At 37.6% G+C, this 17,902-nt stretch overlaps 1 protein-coding gene across 4 annotated transcripts in view; it reads left to right on the top strand.

Annotated features, from left to right (window-relative positions):
- Positions 1-17,655, top strand: part of PIP5K1C (phosphatidylinositol-4-phosphate 5-kinase type 1 gamma) — a 150,159-nt gene extending 132,504 nt beyond the window's left edge. Inside the window, exons 16-19 of one of the 4 annotated variants that reach the window (XM_072405096.1) lie at positions 3,340-3,439; positions 10,061-10,135; positions 10,776-10,877; positions 15,930-17,655. In XM_072405096.1, coding sequence (XP_072261197.1) covers positions 3,340-3,439; positions 10,061-10,135; positions 10,776-10,877; positions 15,930-15,932 — 280 coding nt within the window. In that variant the 3' untranslated portion in view covers positions 15,933-17,655. The remainder of the gene's footprint in view (positions 1-3,339; positions 3,440-10,060; positions 10,136-10,775; positions 10,878-15,929) is intronic. The other 3 variants (XM_072405097.1, XM_072405098.1, XM_072405099.1) reach the window with 3 other exon arrangements.
- The last annotated feature ends 247 nt before the right edge of the window (positions 17,656-17,902 follow it).

Here is a 17,902-nt window from a genome sequence, read left to right as displayed (position 1 = left end):
GGCTGGCAGTGAGGAGGCGAGTGTACGCGCACACTGGAGTCCGGACCGCGGTAAACCGGGATCGCTGGCCGCGCGTACTTTCGCGCTTACAGCGAGCGCGGATTTTATTGATGAATCAGGGGCTCTATCTCTTCTTTATCACTGGGGGCCTATAGCAGACTGCAATAATTAACTGTGTATTATGCATCCCTATATCCAACCGCACCCATAATGTTTCAACCTCATCACATGCTCCATCAACAATTTCTTCTTTCGATTGACTTTCACTGGCTTGTAGGACGAAACTCTATAGAAGAATCAAAGTTTTAATATTACTCAGTCATGTCTGTATATTAGTAAGAGATCTATAAATTATGTTTTGCATTCTGGTTAAAGGTTTTAACGTTTATTAAACTCATCCAATTTATTTGATAAATTAAAAAATTTAAAGCTCATTGATCAGATAACATCAACATTGGTTGTCAACCAGCAATGATTTTAAGCAACCTTACAAATATCCGATACATCTTACTGAATCATCTGGTGTAACCATCAGCAGATAACACCTAATAGTACACTACAGAATGATCTCTTCTGTTTTTCTCCTTTCTCCCCCCAATTTGTAAACCCAAATTGGTGTTTTTTTCCACAAAATATTAAGAAAGGGAGCATTCAGATTGAGTAAAAAATGTGGTTCCACCTCTAATAAAATGTTTCTGAGTCTTAAGCTTGAAAAATCTTTTTTTTTTCAATACTAGTTTAGTTTTTAATGCTTTGTTTACAATAAAGAGGATAGCTATTTGTTCTTGTAAATGGACTTTTTTAAGTTTTAAAAATGCAAAAAGTTTTAAGGTCTAAGTGTTAGAGGTAGCTTAAAATTACCCTGTCACCTAAATTTAGGTTCCTATTTAAAAATTTGGCTGTTATGCATGTCACTACTGTGTCCTATAGTAACATTTAGTTTGGTAGGATGAACCAGTGAGTGCCACATGGGACTCAGGAAATCAACACAGCGATAACCCCGAGTTCTTACTCAGGGTAAAAAAAGAAGCAGTAACCCCGAGTCACCCTCAGGGTAGCTAAAACAGTGAAAAACAATGGTAAATACAACGTTAACTGATCCGCCAGCGTTTTTCTTCGTCCTTCCCACCCTCCGGTCGACGTCTGGCCCGGTAACGTTGGTGCATGCAATTGGGGGAGTGTCGAGAATTTGAAATTATTTTGTATTGCATTCAATACAAAATAGCTGTATTGAATACAATACAGTGGATTTATATGTCTAAAAGCAGTACATTGTCTTTCATTAAAATTTATTTTACAGTTTAATGTAATAGTATGAGTATATTAATGTTTGAAACACAAAATCATGAATATATAATACATCAAATACATTTTAAAAATATATATTTATTATTGTTTTTTTTTTTTTTTTGAATTTTTTGTTTTGACATGATTTTGTGTTTCAAACCTTATTATAATCATACTATTTTATTATACTGTAAAAAATTTTTTGTGAAAAACAATGTACCGCTTTTAGACATATAAATCCAGACATAAATGAACCGCCCAGGAGGCTAAGCAAAAAAATGTCTGGCAAGTTTATGTAAATGGAGCAGCATCTGGTGGCAAGTCAAAGGGTTACATACACTTAGGGTAAAGTCTTTATAACCTTTAACGCATTTTATATTAACAAACAATAAATTTAGCATGTCGTCTAAGACATCTATATTGTGCAAGGCAAAAGTAATTTCTTCCAACAATGTTCATACATTCACAAATATATTTGATCACAAGCTTGCATACACTTTTTAATAGTTGTAGAATTGCTTTTATTTAATTTGAACCAAATGTTGTAGGGTAGCCTTCCACAAGCCTCCTTATATACATTTCTGGCCCTTTCCTTCAGATACAACTGGTGAGGTTCATAAGCCTTCTTACTCACGCATGCTTTTTTCAGTTCTGTTCACAAAGTTTGAAATTAGGCTTTTGTGATGGCGACTTCAACACTTTTACTGCTCAGCACCTCAAGGGCAAATTAGCTACTTATTAGCAGCTCCAGACTGGCAGCTTAAATTTGATCTGCCAGGGGTGACTTCTCCAACCCATTTGCTCAAGATAGTTGGCAAATCAGGGCACAAAGCAGATGGAATATTTTAGTGCATCCCATATGCCACTGGCCATGCATCCCATATGGCACCTTTCTCCATGTGAGTCTTTCTTGGATTTCCTTGAGTTTAGGCTTTTGAGATGCTCTTCATTTAGTGGAGGTTGCAGGATGGGATGGAGGTGCTCCCCTTGCTCCTATTAGGGCCTCTTTAACCTTGTGCCTGACTGCTCCAGTTCGGGGCCCTCTGGATCACAGGCCTTAGGTTGATGTTAAAGGGCCTAGTTCCAGTTTTTCACCCTCTCATTATCAGATGGATAGAGCTTATTCTCCCCAGACTTTCCAGCACTGTTACTCTCTTAGCCCCCCTCCGAATGTTGTGGAATAGTTAAACTGCATTTTTTTTTATTACCAAGGAAGCTGTAGATATGTGTGTCTACAGTTTAGTCAGAGCCAACTATGGAAGGTTTGGTTGTTCAAGTTTTTTCTGACCTCCCTTCAATGACTGTAAAAGCAGAAAATCCCTGAAGCCATTGATACAGATTCTCATGTCCAAGGACATTAAATACCACTAGAGATTTAGTTTTGGATCTGATTTTTCATCACCCTCCTCTAAGCTTACCTACATGATGTTGTGGGAAGCATATTTAGGAAAGACCAGTTTGTTGGAGCAGTGGTGCAAAATAGCTAGTAACCTATCTAAAATATCTCTCAACATGGCCTCAGTGGAATTAAACCTAAATCTATGTTGAGGTCGAACCTGGTGCTATATTTTGTATTGTTTTTAATTTCTTCTTTTTTTTTTTCTTCTGTTTTTCTCCTTTTTTCTTTCTCAATAAAAAATATTAAAATATAAGACAATAGATATTTTAAAAGGTATGTCAAATTTAAAGTTCGTTAGAATAATATCTGTGGAGGGGTAATAAAGTGAGTTTTTATGACTTTTCTGTTAGGTATATGAAAAAAAAATCTGACTTTAACTGTGAGTTTTTACTTTCTGCTTCATAGCCAAAATTTTAAATTAGGACTTTTTTTAGCAGACAGGGTTGCATGGATAGCTACTGGATATCTTTATTCAGAAACTTTGTATACTTCCCCTTATCCTTCAGTTAAACTTTGACTAAATAATGTATTGCTTTAATTTATCTGTAAAAGTTCCAAATTATAAATCTTTCTTCTGAAGCCTTAAATGTTATGTTATTTGCAGATAATATTTCAGTCTGCAGTAAATGCAACACTTATTTTTTACTCTACAGAGAAGCTTCTGGATTGGTGGCAAGAGCATACTCAGGTGAAGAAACTGGAAGTCAACGCTCTGAAGAAGACGAGGAGGTGCCAACGACAGACATATACTTTGTAAGTTAATGTAGTAATTATTGATTCCTGGTAGATAAGTTAAATGAGAAAATAACAATACAAATTGTAGACAATAAAGTTTATTGGTGCACAGCTCTAATTCCTCATTTCTACAAAGGCACAGTGTTGCCAACAATCCTGAAAAGTTGTTCCAAATTGCTGTTGCATTTATTTGTTCTAAATGTTGCCATGCGCAGCACGGGAAAGGCAGGGGGAACTTAGATAGCTAAAGGCATGGCTTAAGTCCCTGTGTAAAAGGGAAGGGTTTGGGTTCTTAGAGCACCGGGCTGACTTTTCATTTGGGTGCAACTTATATGCCAGAGTTTGCATCTAGATTGAAGGGGGTCTGCTGTGCCAGGGGAAAGATTTAGGGGAATGGTGGAGGGATATTTAACCTCCTGGGCGGTTAATTTCTGTCCGGTTTTATATGCCTAAAAGGGTACATTGTTTTTCACGAAAATTTATTTTACAGTATAATAGTATAAATATAATAAAGTTTGTAGTACAAAATTATGTCCAAATAATACATTAAATGAATTAAAAAATAAAAAATATATATACTCATACTAATATATTCTACTGTAAAATAAATGTTCATGAAAGATAATGTACTGCTAGTACACATATAAATCCACTGTAATTTATTCAGTACATTTATTTGGTATTGAATGCAATACAAATGGATTTGAATTTCCCGGCCCGCTCTCCCAGCAACGTCCTCACGCACTGACGTCACCGGGAATTCCCCTGTGACTCATCGAGTGGAAGCCGGCCGGAGGAAGAAGGAAAAGGGACATTGCATAGAAGGACGGCGCAGGATGCCGGCGGATCAGGTAAGTAGCGATTTACTATTGTTTCCTATAGGTTTATCTACCCCAAGTGTGGCTCAGGGTTACTGCTTTTAGCATCTTTTTTCACATTCGGGGTTACCGCCCAGGAGGTTAAACTAGGACAGAGGAGGATGGGACAATTAAATAAAGTGGAGGAAAGGTCAGACGGGTCAGCAACTAGTGGATTGGGGATAGTTGGGGATTAAATTGCGCATATAAAAGAAAGTCTGGGTAGCAGTGACCCTAATATGATTTTATTTAATTTAGGCTGTAAACAGGAAGCAAAAACAGGAAAGATAAAAACATTCAATTTTAGGAGAGCAAATTTTCCAATATTAAATATTAAGGGTGGCTCTCTGTGACTTGGACTGGGAGGGAATATTGTCCTCAACTGAAATTGGAATGTTTTAAATCTGTTCTACACAAACATATATTCTAATGGCTAATAAATTGAATAACAGTAAACCCAATGTGGCTCACAGCTAAAAAAATCAAGATGTAAAAAAAATCAAGAATGAGAAAAGGGCATACCAAAAATATAAAAATGAAGGATCACCTTCATCGTAATGTAAAAAGGATATAAAATGTGCAAAACTTCAAAATGAAACACAGATTGCAAAGGAAAGTGAGGCAAACCCATACATTTTTTTAAACAAATTAATAGCAAAAAGATCAAATCTGAGCATGTAGGCCCCTTAAAAAGGATGCCTCTGGGCTGGTCACTGGGGATAAACAAAAGGCAGATTTACTGAACACTTTTTTTCTTTAGCTCTGTGTAAGCAAAGGAAAATTGCAGAGCTGAAGTCCAAATTGCTAATAGCAATGTCACTGTTTTAAATGAGTCAAAGTGGCTCAAAACTGATATGATTGAGAATCAGTTAGGCAAAATTAAGGATGGGAATCCTTATGGATTTACATACATGTGTCTTCAAAGGTCTGGGCTCAGTTATTTCAAAGCCATTGTTTATAATTTTTAGAGGCTCTTTAATCACTAATATGGTACCAATGGAGTAGCGTAAGGCCAATGTGGTTCCTATCTAAAAAATTTAATTTAACGTCCATAGTTGGAAAGACCATTTGAGTTTGAGTTTAGTGTTTGATAAAGAACCACATGGAGGAGTTTCTGCTAGAAAATAATATTAAAAGTGATAGTAAGCATGGATTCAAGATAGACTGAAATTGTAAGTAAACAGGTAGACAGTGGAGTAGCAGTTGATATAGTGTACTTGGACTTTGCTAAAGCATTTGACACAGTACTCCATAGACTTAATATGTAGGATAGGGTCAATAGAAAAGCCAATCTATAAATGGATACGTACAGAACTGGCTAAAGGACTGCATCCAGAGAGCAGCGATTAATGAATTATACTCTAGTCCATGATTATTAGTGGTGTACCCCAGGGTTCAGTTTTGGGACTATTATTGTTTAACATCTTTAGAAATGATACTGAGATTGGGGTTAAAAGTACCTTTTCTGTGTTTGCAGATGACACCAAACTATGTAATGGAATTAGGTCCATATATGATGTCTATAATCTACAAGCAGACCTGGATGTACTGTTTGATTTGGCAGCCAAGTGGCAAATGACATTTAATATTGAGAAATGTAAAGTTTTGCACTTGGGGGCTTAACAACATGCATGCTTCATACTGTCTAGGGGGAATACATTTGGGGTAATCAGAAATTGAAAAGGATCTGGAGGTTCTGGTAGACCATAGACTTAATAATAGGATGCAATGTCAAGCTGCAATATCAAAAATCTAGCTAAAGTACTTTCTTTAAAAGAGGAATAGACTGCAGAGATCACAACATTATCCTGCCTCTGTACAAACTATTGGTCAGACCACATCGGGAACATGCAGTCCAGTTTTGGGCACCAGTTCACAAAAAGGATATTGTGGAATTGGAGAGAGTGCCGAGAAGGGCAACTAAACTAATAAAAGGAATGGAGGAGCTCAGCTATGGGGCGAGATTAGCTGAACTGAATCAATTCTTCCTTGAGAAGAGATGTTTATATGATCACCCTGTATAAATATATTTAAATGGTCCATATAGGGAACTTTCTTCCCAAATGTTCACTTTAAGACCGTTGCAAAGAACAAAGGGGCACTCTTTGCATTCGGAGGAAAAGATGGTTAAGCTCCAGGCAAAGAAGTGATTTTTCACTGTAAGGTCTGTGAAAATGTGGAATGGGCTCCGTCAGGAAGTAGTTTCAGCAAGTTCTCTAGATTGCTTTAAGATAAAGCTGGATGCTTTTCTAGAAGCACAGAATATAACTGGGTATTAAAGCTTTAAAGTAAAGATAACTGAGACTGTTGATCCAGGGAACATCGGATTGCCTCATGGAATCAGGAAGAAATTTTTTTCGCCTGTTGGAGCAGATTGTACCAGGGCTTTTTCTTGCCTTCCTTTCGATCAACTATGTCCATGGGGTTCTCTATCTAAGATATGTTTCTTTCCTTAATGGTTGAACTTAATGGACTTATGTCTTTTTTTTTTCAACCCGACTCACTATGTAACTATATAACCATATCTGTAAAGGAGATTGCTAGTAAACCTATTCATGTTCATTTGCTGCTCCATAGCCACCAATGAAAAATAGTTTCTTCTTTTCCCAGTAACATCCACCGAGAGGTTAACCAGTGAAGATTCCATTCTCATACAAGCTCATGGAATTCCATTATCCTGGCACTAGAATTTACCTTTTGGCTTCTGAAAAATGCCTAGCATGGGCATTGTACTAAGCATGTGCTGCTGAAGTGTTGGGGGGATTGCTATCTAAAGGAAAATGGAATTCCTATACTAGCAATTTTTTTAACTGCAGTTGTTTGACCACAGCATTTTTATTTGCAAAAAAAGATTGCAACCAAATGCATCCAGACACCTTATTCCAAAAATGATGGGTTAACAAAATGATGGGTTTCTGGATCGGAAAAACTCAAAAATCTACAGTATTAACATTTGAAACTACTTTTTAGATAGATATACAAATATAAGAGAATGTTTCTTTTACAAAATGTATTGTGTTCAAAAAAAATTAAAGTGAAAATGTGGTGATTTCAATTCTATAACCACGTGCAAGCTATTTCTTAAATTTACATTGCATATGACACACTTTTTTGTTAAAAATGTGTGTTTAATGTTAAATTTTTCAATTATTTTTTAACTGCATTCAGTACTGTGCACAAATTTTAATGCACTTCAGTGCATTAAACAATTATTTTCAAATATAAAGATGTATTTATAGGCCTAGAGCACTAGACAACCTGTAAGCATACTAGACACATTGTAGTTACCCTTGTGGACATGTTATTGGTAGACAACAAACAGATGGTTTATAGGCCATTATGTTAAAAAAGCAATAATTATGGATTTATACATAATTAATTACATAACAATCCATAGATGTTTTTACTAGCCCATTATATAATCATAGGGTGGGTTTTCCAAATTATACAGATAATCAACTAGTGTTTTACAACAACAACAGTTGTAGTCTTAGTTAGGTGACGCGTTTCACCAATTATGGCCTCTTTAGGGGTGTGCAGTAACGACTTTACAGTCTATATAATAAATACATAATTGCATTAATAATCATATTGATTAAGTGTACCAAATTCATTCATATGTTTCATGAAAAATAATATAGATTATGTCCATAAACTTTTAAGTATATCTATGCATAATCAATACATATGATAATTCTGAAATATTGTGGTTATCAAAAGAAAAATACATAAAACATGCATCTCTTGACTCGATTTACATGCATCTAAGAATGAACATAATAACATAAAACTTCATATAAAGTAACCATTTCAGATGAACTTCAAATTCATTATATAAATAATGTAGTAATAAATAATCATGATAAACAAAACTATGTGTTATTTGTTCAGTTGATGTTTAGGGGTGTAGAATGTGCTCTGTTTGGGGTGCCTTGGATTTAACAACAGACCAATAGATCTTACAAAGGGGAAAGGTTTATTTACAGCTTAGGATAATATTTACATATGATTTTCAATACAAAAGGGAAGCAGGTAAAGGGTATATAGGAAGGGGAAGGAGAGGGGTCTAGCTCTATCTCTAGCACATGGTCAAATCTCTCACACACCCATACACACCAGGGTTTTCTCTCCTTGAACCACACCCCGCTGAAGGTCCAGAGCGAATCACATTGTTGATTCATCCTTGGTGAAGTCTTGATCAAAAGGTCACACAGACTGTCCTTGTCCCAGGCTTGGGATTGTTGTCATATACCCCTGCCCCCTCCAGGAAGACTGAAGTTATAGTGAACAGGTTTGGGCAGAAATTGACACCAAATAGTCAAACTGGCCAAGGTGTTAATGATCCTCAGGCCTGCACACATGGAAGATCAATCATTGTCTATGTTAAGCAATCCTTTGATGTTTGAGGGACTGCATCTGTCTCCACAGATAATGAGGTTTATAGCTTGTTTCCAAGAAAGCAGAATTGTCTTTACATACCAGTCATATTCATATCAATTTTGGTCACTTCCAACAAGGGGTATTAGTGTATGAATTCTGGGAAAGATGAAATATAGCTTGTAAATTTGCAGGGAATAAAATCAAAATTGGCTGATATTGTACCTGAATGGAGAATGAGAAAGTTTATAGATACATTGTATACATTATTATAGAGTACCAACTAAAAGAAATTGGATATATAAATAATCAATAATAATGAAAATAGGGAAAGGAAAAACAGGGGTAGATGTAAATGTCAAACTTTCGTTGGGAAATTTCCTGTGTTAAGGTGGTAAGTATGAAGTCAAAGTTCAGTAGGTAATATTATAATGCTGTGGAACAATAATAGAGGTATGTATTTGTTAGGGTAGCTTACCAGAGAAGGGAGAGAAGTAGTAATAAGTGTGTTTCCAGCATGGTCTAGCAGGAACAAAAAATAGAATTATAGCCAAAAGGCGCCTAATAAAGGCGGACTGACTGGCATCCGTTGAGTTACACGGCCCGTGCGCAGCCAACAAGGGCTACGCACACATCATGCAGATGCCGAGGAAATCCCTGTGATGTCATCAGGGCTCCGTGGTTGCATGGGAGAGCTAAGCACTGCCACGACTCCCTGCAACCACAATGATTCGCCTTCTAGCTGATCATACGGGGGACAGAATGAGGCTCGGCATGGGAGCAGTAGATAAAATTCAAAGAAAAATCAAAATGTAAAAATATTGTTGAAGTTGTTTAGTACACAGATTTCATTTAAAAAATACCCAATTCAACTTTCTTCCATGTCCATTTAACTGTATGTTCTCTGGGTAAGAATACTTAAAAGATATCTAAATCAATACAAAAACATTTTATATTACATCATACTGGTACTTAGTAGTGGTAGCTGCATTTATTTTCTGTTTTCAGGCTGGGTACATTTTCTAAAAGTACAGAATTAGAGTGTAAATCAAGTGTCTGTAGTTTCTTGTGGACTGAACTGAATTTCTACACAATATATGAGGATTTTTCAACTATCTTCTGTGAACTACCAACATCTATTCCCTGTGAAATGGGGATAAGAAGAGAAAGTGTTTGTGATGTGTTCCATAGCTACAGTATACTGAGTGAATGTTGGCACCATAGGATAGGAAGTTTATTATTGTCAGTTTCACAAGGTGAAAATAAATGTGTCATATGTGTCATTCATTACCTGTTTAAATTCTTTATCTGTTTCTTAAGTCATCTCATCCATTCTTATCTCGTCCAATCTGTTATCGTCTCTGTTCTTTGTGATCTTTGTTGCTTCATCTCATCTTTCAACCAGTTCACCGATGGGCGATATTGGGTGTATTCTCCCCAACCCTGTCAGATGTACTCTGCCACATCATCCACTGACTCTGTGAGTGAGTACTACTAAAGCATTAAAGCAATGTGGTTTTCACTCAGTTTGAGCCCATCTGGTCATTTGAAAACATATATTTTTATTATGTAAGTCAAAAAATATTATTTTTTTAGATTAAGTACCATAAATTTATGGTATGATGACCATTAAAGATTAGCTCCAAAGATATGTATTTAATTTAGGTATTACAATAATATTTTTCACCACTAATAGATATCTACAAAAATATTGTTCAAATGTTTCTCCTTAGGAATATCCACATGTATTATATCAGCAAAATGCTTACTCCTCACATATAAGTGTATTATTGTATAACTATATACATTTTTTGACATTTAGTGAAAATGTTTCTTTTTGTGTGTTTTTTAATGTTATAATTGTCTGACTAATTTTGTGTGTTTGTGCACAATTCTAAAGTTAAATTTATATATTTTTCAGTGTTTTGTGTCTTCAATTGTAGAACATTACCTACAGTTAAAGCATGCAGAATAGGTTATGCTTTAAAAGCTTCACAGTCATGGTAGTGCTGACTTTTGAGTAAAATGTATTATTTCATTTATTTTATGCTCTTCTATTTCTATATCCTGTCTTTTTTTCTTCTTTGTGCTACCATCCAAATCTGGTTTAACTTTCTTAGCCTCCAGATGACCAGAGCTGGGTTTATTCCCCTCTCCACTATAACCCACAAATCCAGCCCATCTCAGATGAGGAAATTGACACAGTAAGTTACCAATCTAAGGTATGTCAGTTGTACATTGACTGTATCATATTTGTTTAGCTTTTTGCACGATGACTGACTCTAGGTTACTAATACAATGTAAACAGTACATTATTTCGGTTGTGTCTTGATGGTATTTGTGACTAGTTATATATGTATGTATGTGTGTGTGTGTATATATATATATATATATATATATATATATATATATATACTTGTAATTTAAAGGTAGGCATAATTAACACTAAAATTTAAAAAAAATGGGCGTGGCCTGATGGTGGCGGAGCAGGACGCTGATTCCTGAGCTCCGTATCCCGCCTGGGGATTCCCCATAGTGTTAGCGCTTATTGCACCTCTTTATTTGGCCTCATGGGCCCTAAAGTCAAGGGGGTGCAGAAGGGACGCCCCGGAGGGGGTGATCCCTCCACCGGAGGATTATCCAGCTTCTTCCCCGCGGCAGGCCGCGGGGTCCGGGACAAGGCCTCAAAGCCGGGGGCTCGATTAGTCACGGCACCCGACGAGCAGGCACCATTGGCGCGGTGCACTTCGATGGAGACCGGATTGCAGCAGCACGGGTCAGCATCCACTCCAGATGCCTCCACATCTTCTCCTGAGGTACACCCCGACTCTCCCATTCCCAGTCCCTGCATGCTACCCTCCTTAGACGCCTCTTCTAGTCAAAGTCCGGCCAACACAGAGTCCGCAGAGGAGTGGGACTGGAAGGCCCACTTACGTGCTCTTCCTACCAAACAAGATCTGGAACGCAGTATAGGGCACTTGGAAGCGAGTTGTAAGGCAGAGTTCCACGCTATACGCGAGTCTTTTCAACAAGTTACTAGCACCACCGCAGCTCTGCAAACCCAGTGTGCTGATCTTTCTTCACGAGTAGTATCCCAAGCGGCCATTTTGGAACGTCATGATGCGCAAATTAATATGTTGTATCTGTTGCATGATGACGCTGAAAACCGCAACAGGCGGAATAACATTCGTATACGGGGTTTACCTGAAACCGTACCGAATTCAGAATTGCCTGCAGCTGCCTACTCTATATTTGCTAAGCTTCTTGCTGTCCCATCTGATGTTGATATAGAGATAGATCGGGTACACAGAACGCTGGGCCCACGTAGCATAAATCCGCAACGCCCTATAGATGTTATCCATTTTTACAGGACCAAGGAAGACATCATAAAAAAAGCCAGAGAATCTACGAATATTGAATATGCCGGGGCTCAGATACAGCTGCTGCCTGACCTCTCTAAACATACGCTGGATCTCCGCAGGGCTCTTAAACCGCTTTTGACAGTCCTTCGTGAACGGAACATCCCATATAGATGGGGATTTCCCTTCCATCTCATCATCAGATCTGGAGGCAGAACCCTTGTTCTCCGCGAGCCATCTGACCTACCCTATATCGTACGGGATCTGCATCTTCCTGAGGTCATACTGCCTGAATGGCCTACGGCGACCTCACTCCTCAACAATACACCAACGCCACCGCAAGCTCCTCCGCGACCTTCTTTTGATGGTCCTCCAAGCACTTCCACGGGTCATTTTTCTTCCCCTCATCCCTCCGCAACCTAGCCGCTGGAATCGACATCGCCAACAATTTTTAGTGGATCTCAGGATACCTTCGTTACTGTTCCTGGAATAGTCGTCTTCAATTTACCCTTTTTGTGTTTCTTAGGCTACAAGTCATCACTGGTCTACCTCTTTCTTCATCACCTGCCGTACCTGGTCGGGAGATTGTTATGCCTTTTAATGGAGTTATATGTTTCTGTGTTATCAAGCATCCTCGGATTACATTTAACTCTGTGCAAGTGGTTTCTCCTTCACGGTGGGACTTTTCATATACTGGCTGTAAGTCATCTCTGGTTCACTTCTTTTTTCATCACCTGCCGTACCTGGTCGGGAGATCGATATGCCTTTTAATGGAGCCACATGTTTCTGTGTTGCCAAGCATCCTCGGATTACATTTGACTCTGTGCAGTTTCTCCTTCACGGTGGGACCTTTCCTGTATGGGTAAATGTGTTGAACGCTATTTTTCTAGTATTTATTGCCACTGTTTTTGCTGTTAGCCGACCTGTTATTTTTGCATGTTTTTTAGGTCCTGTGGTTAATTTGGTGAATTTGTGTAGGGCCCCTTGGGGGATGCGCGGACTATATTGTTCTCGCCTCCCCGGGGGATTCTATTAGGGGCCTTGGGATGTTGTATTCCTGTTCTCTTGGCAGGAATCCGGTGTAATGTTTATCTCATGTTGCTGCTTATTGATATTTGCTTTGCGCCCTAGGTGTCTTGCCTCTGGGATTGCTTAGTATTCTGGGTGCATGTCCAGGGCTTGTTCCCCTTTTATGTTATATTGGTCTTGTTTTTACTGGGTAATTGCTAGGAGTCTGTTCTCACGCCATACATTATTTACGGTTTTGTGGGTTCCCCCGGGCGGGCCTCGTATGTTTATTTTTGATTGCTTGTCTGCCTCCCCCGCCGCTCGCAGACACTTCCCCGCATAGGCCTGCTGGCCTTCTGGGCAGTGCTTTGGGACCTTTAGGGTCCCACTTTAGATTTTTCACCCCACGGTCGAGGTTTTAGCCCGCCTCGCGCCCCTTCCTGTGCCCTTCCCCTCAATGTCCTCGGTACATACCCCAGCAAATGCCTTGAAAATTCGTACCCTTAATGCAAAGGGCTAGGCTTACAGGCTGGATCCCAAACCCGGTATTGAGGGTCAATATATACCTCTTATTTCTTTGTACCACTTGGCATCCCCCCCTCCAATCCCCCCCCCCTTCCCCCCTGGGCTGATTTGTTATATGTATCTGTCTGTGTTGTTATTTTATCTGTTGTTTATGACTATTGGTTTACACCCTACACCCTATGCCATACACTTCCAATAGCAGATGTATAGCTGTTTTTGTACAGGTTTAACATGTGCTATGTGATCCCTTTAGAACTGTTATGTTTCTCTGTTTTATTTATTTATTTATTTATTTATTTATTTTGGGTATATGCAGCCTTATGGTATTGTATGTCTGTTAATTAGAAGCTTACGATGTTATGTTTGTTATGGTGTGTGTGTTATATAGCTGATGGTAAATGTGTTATGTTTACCTGTTACCCTTTTTTATCTGAAAACTTAATAAAACTGATTTAAACAAAATTTAAAAAATGCTGTTTACATATAAAAGGAAGTGAAACTACTTGTAGATACCTGTATATATGACCAAACTCTGGACCAACCTAACAAAGCGCTGTTATAATAGGTTGCTGAAAAAAAATATAAGGAATAAGTGTCTTCAGAATTCTATTTTTATGTAGTCAGCAAATAGAGGGGGGCATGCAATCGGATGACAGAAACCCAGAGTGGGTTTTTTCTTTTTTTGTTCTAGAAACAATAAAGCTTTCTTCAGCAAAAAAAATCAATATTTTAAAGACCGCTTACACCGGACCGGTAAGGAGAGTGCAGAGTCCTATGATTTCACAGTACAATTCTCTACAGTACAGTTTTTAGTGAGAATTTCACAGTCTATAAATCAAATAAAGAACTTCCCATCCAAAGGGACACAGCTACTTAGTAGAGCCTCCATTCAGGTTTATCTGCAGCCATTCCACTTTCCAGCCTAACGGCACACTTGTGCTGCTTATAGCCAGACTTCCTGCCTGGCTTTCGTCGTACTCGGTGTACCTGGGTGGAATAGAAAAGGCCACTCAATACCTTCTTTCCCATTCCAGAGTCAAGAACCCTGAACCAACCAGCTAACAACGGCAACCCTTGCAGAGTTGTACCTTACTAATTCTGGGCTTTTAGAATGCCCCCATTTTTAGAATGCCCCCATGTTCTATGTAGGGGGCATGTGTCATGGACCCATTCTTGCACTCCTGTACAGTGTTATACATTTATTGTGAGTAGACACTTTCAAACTACCAAATATCTTGAGTAGTGAAGCGTCTATACCTCTTGTCAATCCACCCACTGACAGGCACACTATATCTAGCCACTTCCTGTTCTCAAAGACTGAATATGCCCTTGATTAGTTCAAAATGCCTATTTGATAAAGGCCTTTATAGTGCATGATACTATTGCCATTAATGGAGATCCTTTTTATTACAAAAATTTAAATAAAGCTATAAAAGTGATGACAGTGTTCTACAATACCAACCTGTTGTCTGATATAGGTACATTGTGTTTTTTAATGAATAAGAATAGCCTTTCTGTGTTCAACTATTCATGCTTTTTGTTAACAGCAGCTTTAACTCAAGGATATTTGCATACACCACACCCCCTCCCCCATTGTCCAGGCAAGAGCCTGATACCTGAGCCTTCCAACCAGCTGCTAAAGCTTAACCTCTTAACAGTCAGGATACTTTCCAAACAACTAGCTTTTATTCCCCATAAAATCGGGCAAAATCGGCACGCATCTGTGTTTTTAGACTATCAAACCTGTCTCTCGTTGTTTCCAATCACAGTGGAGGATATATTCCATTCGGTTCAGATACATTCAAAGCTTCATCAGCTGGTAGGAAGGCTCAGGTGTCAGGCACAACAAAACTACATGTTACATAAAGAAGTCGGATGCATTATTTGAATGATATGAATAGTGCGAATGGCATTATATTGAAATTGAGAGGATGCATTGAATAGCAGATAGAACACTTGTAATACAATTATACATAAAGTATAATGCATAATATAAATAGTGGAAACCACATACTCCATGAACGTAAAAGTAAGTGCATGTGAGGTTCTCATATTGGGCATACCCACAGATATATTTGAACTGTGGACTGAAAAATTTAAATAGTGATGTGATCTGCTCAACATCTCCTATATTCTTAGTAAATTAGAGATTCTGCATAGTGTAACCTGTTTACTTTCAGGAATGCTGCTTTCTATTTGGTTAACGGAATAATACTTCTAGCTAGGGTCTGTAGTCAAATTATGTTTTAGCAAATGCACATTTCCTCTTTGTCCTTTTAAATTAATGTGTAACCTTTGTAACAGTTGCAGTAACTTCTTTGTTGATGTTTGAAAAAGCTGTTTAATATATTGATGGTGATTGATTGATTTTATGTTTTCTAGTAAATACTATGCAGATCTTCAAAAAAGATAAACTGTAATCTGTGAATCAACCCAACCCTGGGAGCAAAAAGAAGAAGCTAAGGTCATCATTCTGCAATGTCCAGCACTCTTCTTTTTTATTGAGCTGTACTAAACTTGGTTTTATTTTAGTAAACCTGATTCTGCTGTTCTACTGTTTATAAAAGCTGATGGATGACAGCTTTGACACTCCACTACTACAAATTATCCAGCTGAAAAAGAGCCGATGCAATGTATTTTTTATATATGTTACAGAATCTGTTGCATACAGTATTATATGTAAATGCATAATTGATTTGCATGTGGGTATCCATGTATAACATTTATTTCCCTTCCTTTATGACAGTGTTATTGTTTTATTTTTATGTTCAGATTGTAGATTTCAATTTAATGTTGGCAGTTAGGTTTTTGAGTAGAGATTTTTGTGAGTTTTATATTTAGGTCAAATACAGTCAGACATTTTTTAATCAAAGTGTGTATACTAACTGAGTTGTCAACAGTCTTCCAACTGTTATTTAAATTCCTAATTTATTTCAGGTAATTTTCATTTATTTTTTAAAGTCATGCTGGAAAAAGAGACATGTCTGCTATGTGTCAATACAAGCATAATCTTCTGCATTAGGAATATTTTACAGCTAAACATTTACATTTATAAAGCTTTAACCTATCATACTAGTTATGAACATTGGTCCAATAAATACACAGTTAAAAGCTTTATTCACATTGGCCGTGAGACCAAGCAGTTTCATGTAACTGCTGGCGGTTGGCCTTTGTTCGGCTGCCCAAACCAGTGTTTGCACACTATATAGCAGGTGGTAGCGGGTAGTACTGAACTGTTCACTGCCTTTCTCATTCATTCCTAATGGGCTGCTGTTACAAAAGAAGCAGTAACTGCACTGCAATCTCACCCACCAGTGTGAGCATAGCCTTGGGGAAAGAAGGCAGTTGCATTACTAAGTAGTAGACCATGGCAGATGACCAAGTGAATATACAAATTGTACTATATTTGACAAGAACAAATATTGCACATTTACTTTACATGGGTTTATTTAATATTTTTGATGAATGCCTGGGTGATGTTTTTAGCTGATAGCCACAGTAATCTTCAGATTCTTGCAATTCTTAAATTGTGATGATGATTATTATTAACTAGTATTTATATAGCGCCAACATATTACTCATTACTTTACAAAGTCCAAAGTGTTACTAACAGTCCCCCAAAGGGGCTTACAGTTCAGTGTCCCCACCATATTTTTATGTGTGTAATTTATTCTAAGGTCAATTTTTGGGGGAAGCCAATTAATCTAACTGCAGGTTTTTGTTTTGTATTTTGTAATGGGAAGAAACGCACGCAGACATAGGGAGAATATGCAAACTCCATGCAGATAGAGCCCTGGCCCAGATTCCAACCTGGGAACTAACACTGCAATGGCCACCATGTTGTCATGCTAGTTCCTTTCCATGGAAACCTGATTTGATCTTTTCATAATGTTACACTAAAATCTATGTAAGCAGATTGCTATATAGCGTTAAATGGTGAAAAAGTAGAAAAAAAAACAATCTTTCAGCTTTAGCATTGTACTACATTGCATAAATTATTTATTGTCCCTATATTCATGCTAGATGTTTTTAATTTTTAATCTTTGTCAGTTGTATTTTTTGTCAATACCTGGTGCTGTGTGAATAAACATTACACTGGGAAAATTAATGGAACATTTTCATTTATTTTTCATTTTCTTTGCATCTATATCTTTGAAATTCACCCTGGAAAAGATAAATATGTAGTCAGAACTGCCATATTGAAGCTGTATCTCGCCTACAACAAAAACCATAATATGTTAGGAGATATAAAGCTGTGCCAAAACAAATATGTTAAACAAAATAAAATTCCACACACAGGAATTAAAAGTTTACATAAGGGCAAAAAAGAGTGATAGTGTAGGGGATGGTTACAG

This window comes from Pyxicephalus adspersus, chromosome 3, assembly GCF_032062135.1.
Source record: "Pyxicephalus adspersus chromosome 3, UCB_Pads_2.0, whole genome shotgun sequence".
Lineage (NCBI taxonomy): Eukaryota > Metazoa > Chordata > Amphibia > Anura > Pyxicephalidae > Pyxicephalus > Pyxicephalus adspersus.
The sequence above is the reverse complement of the archived record's forward strand: the minus strand, read 5'-3'. Positions and strand labels throughout refer to the sequence as shown.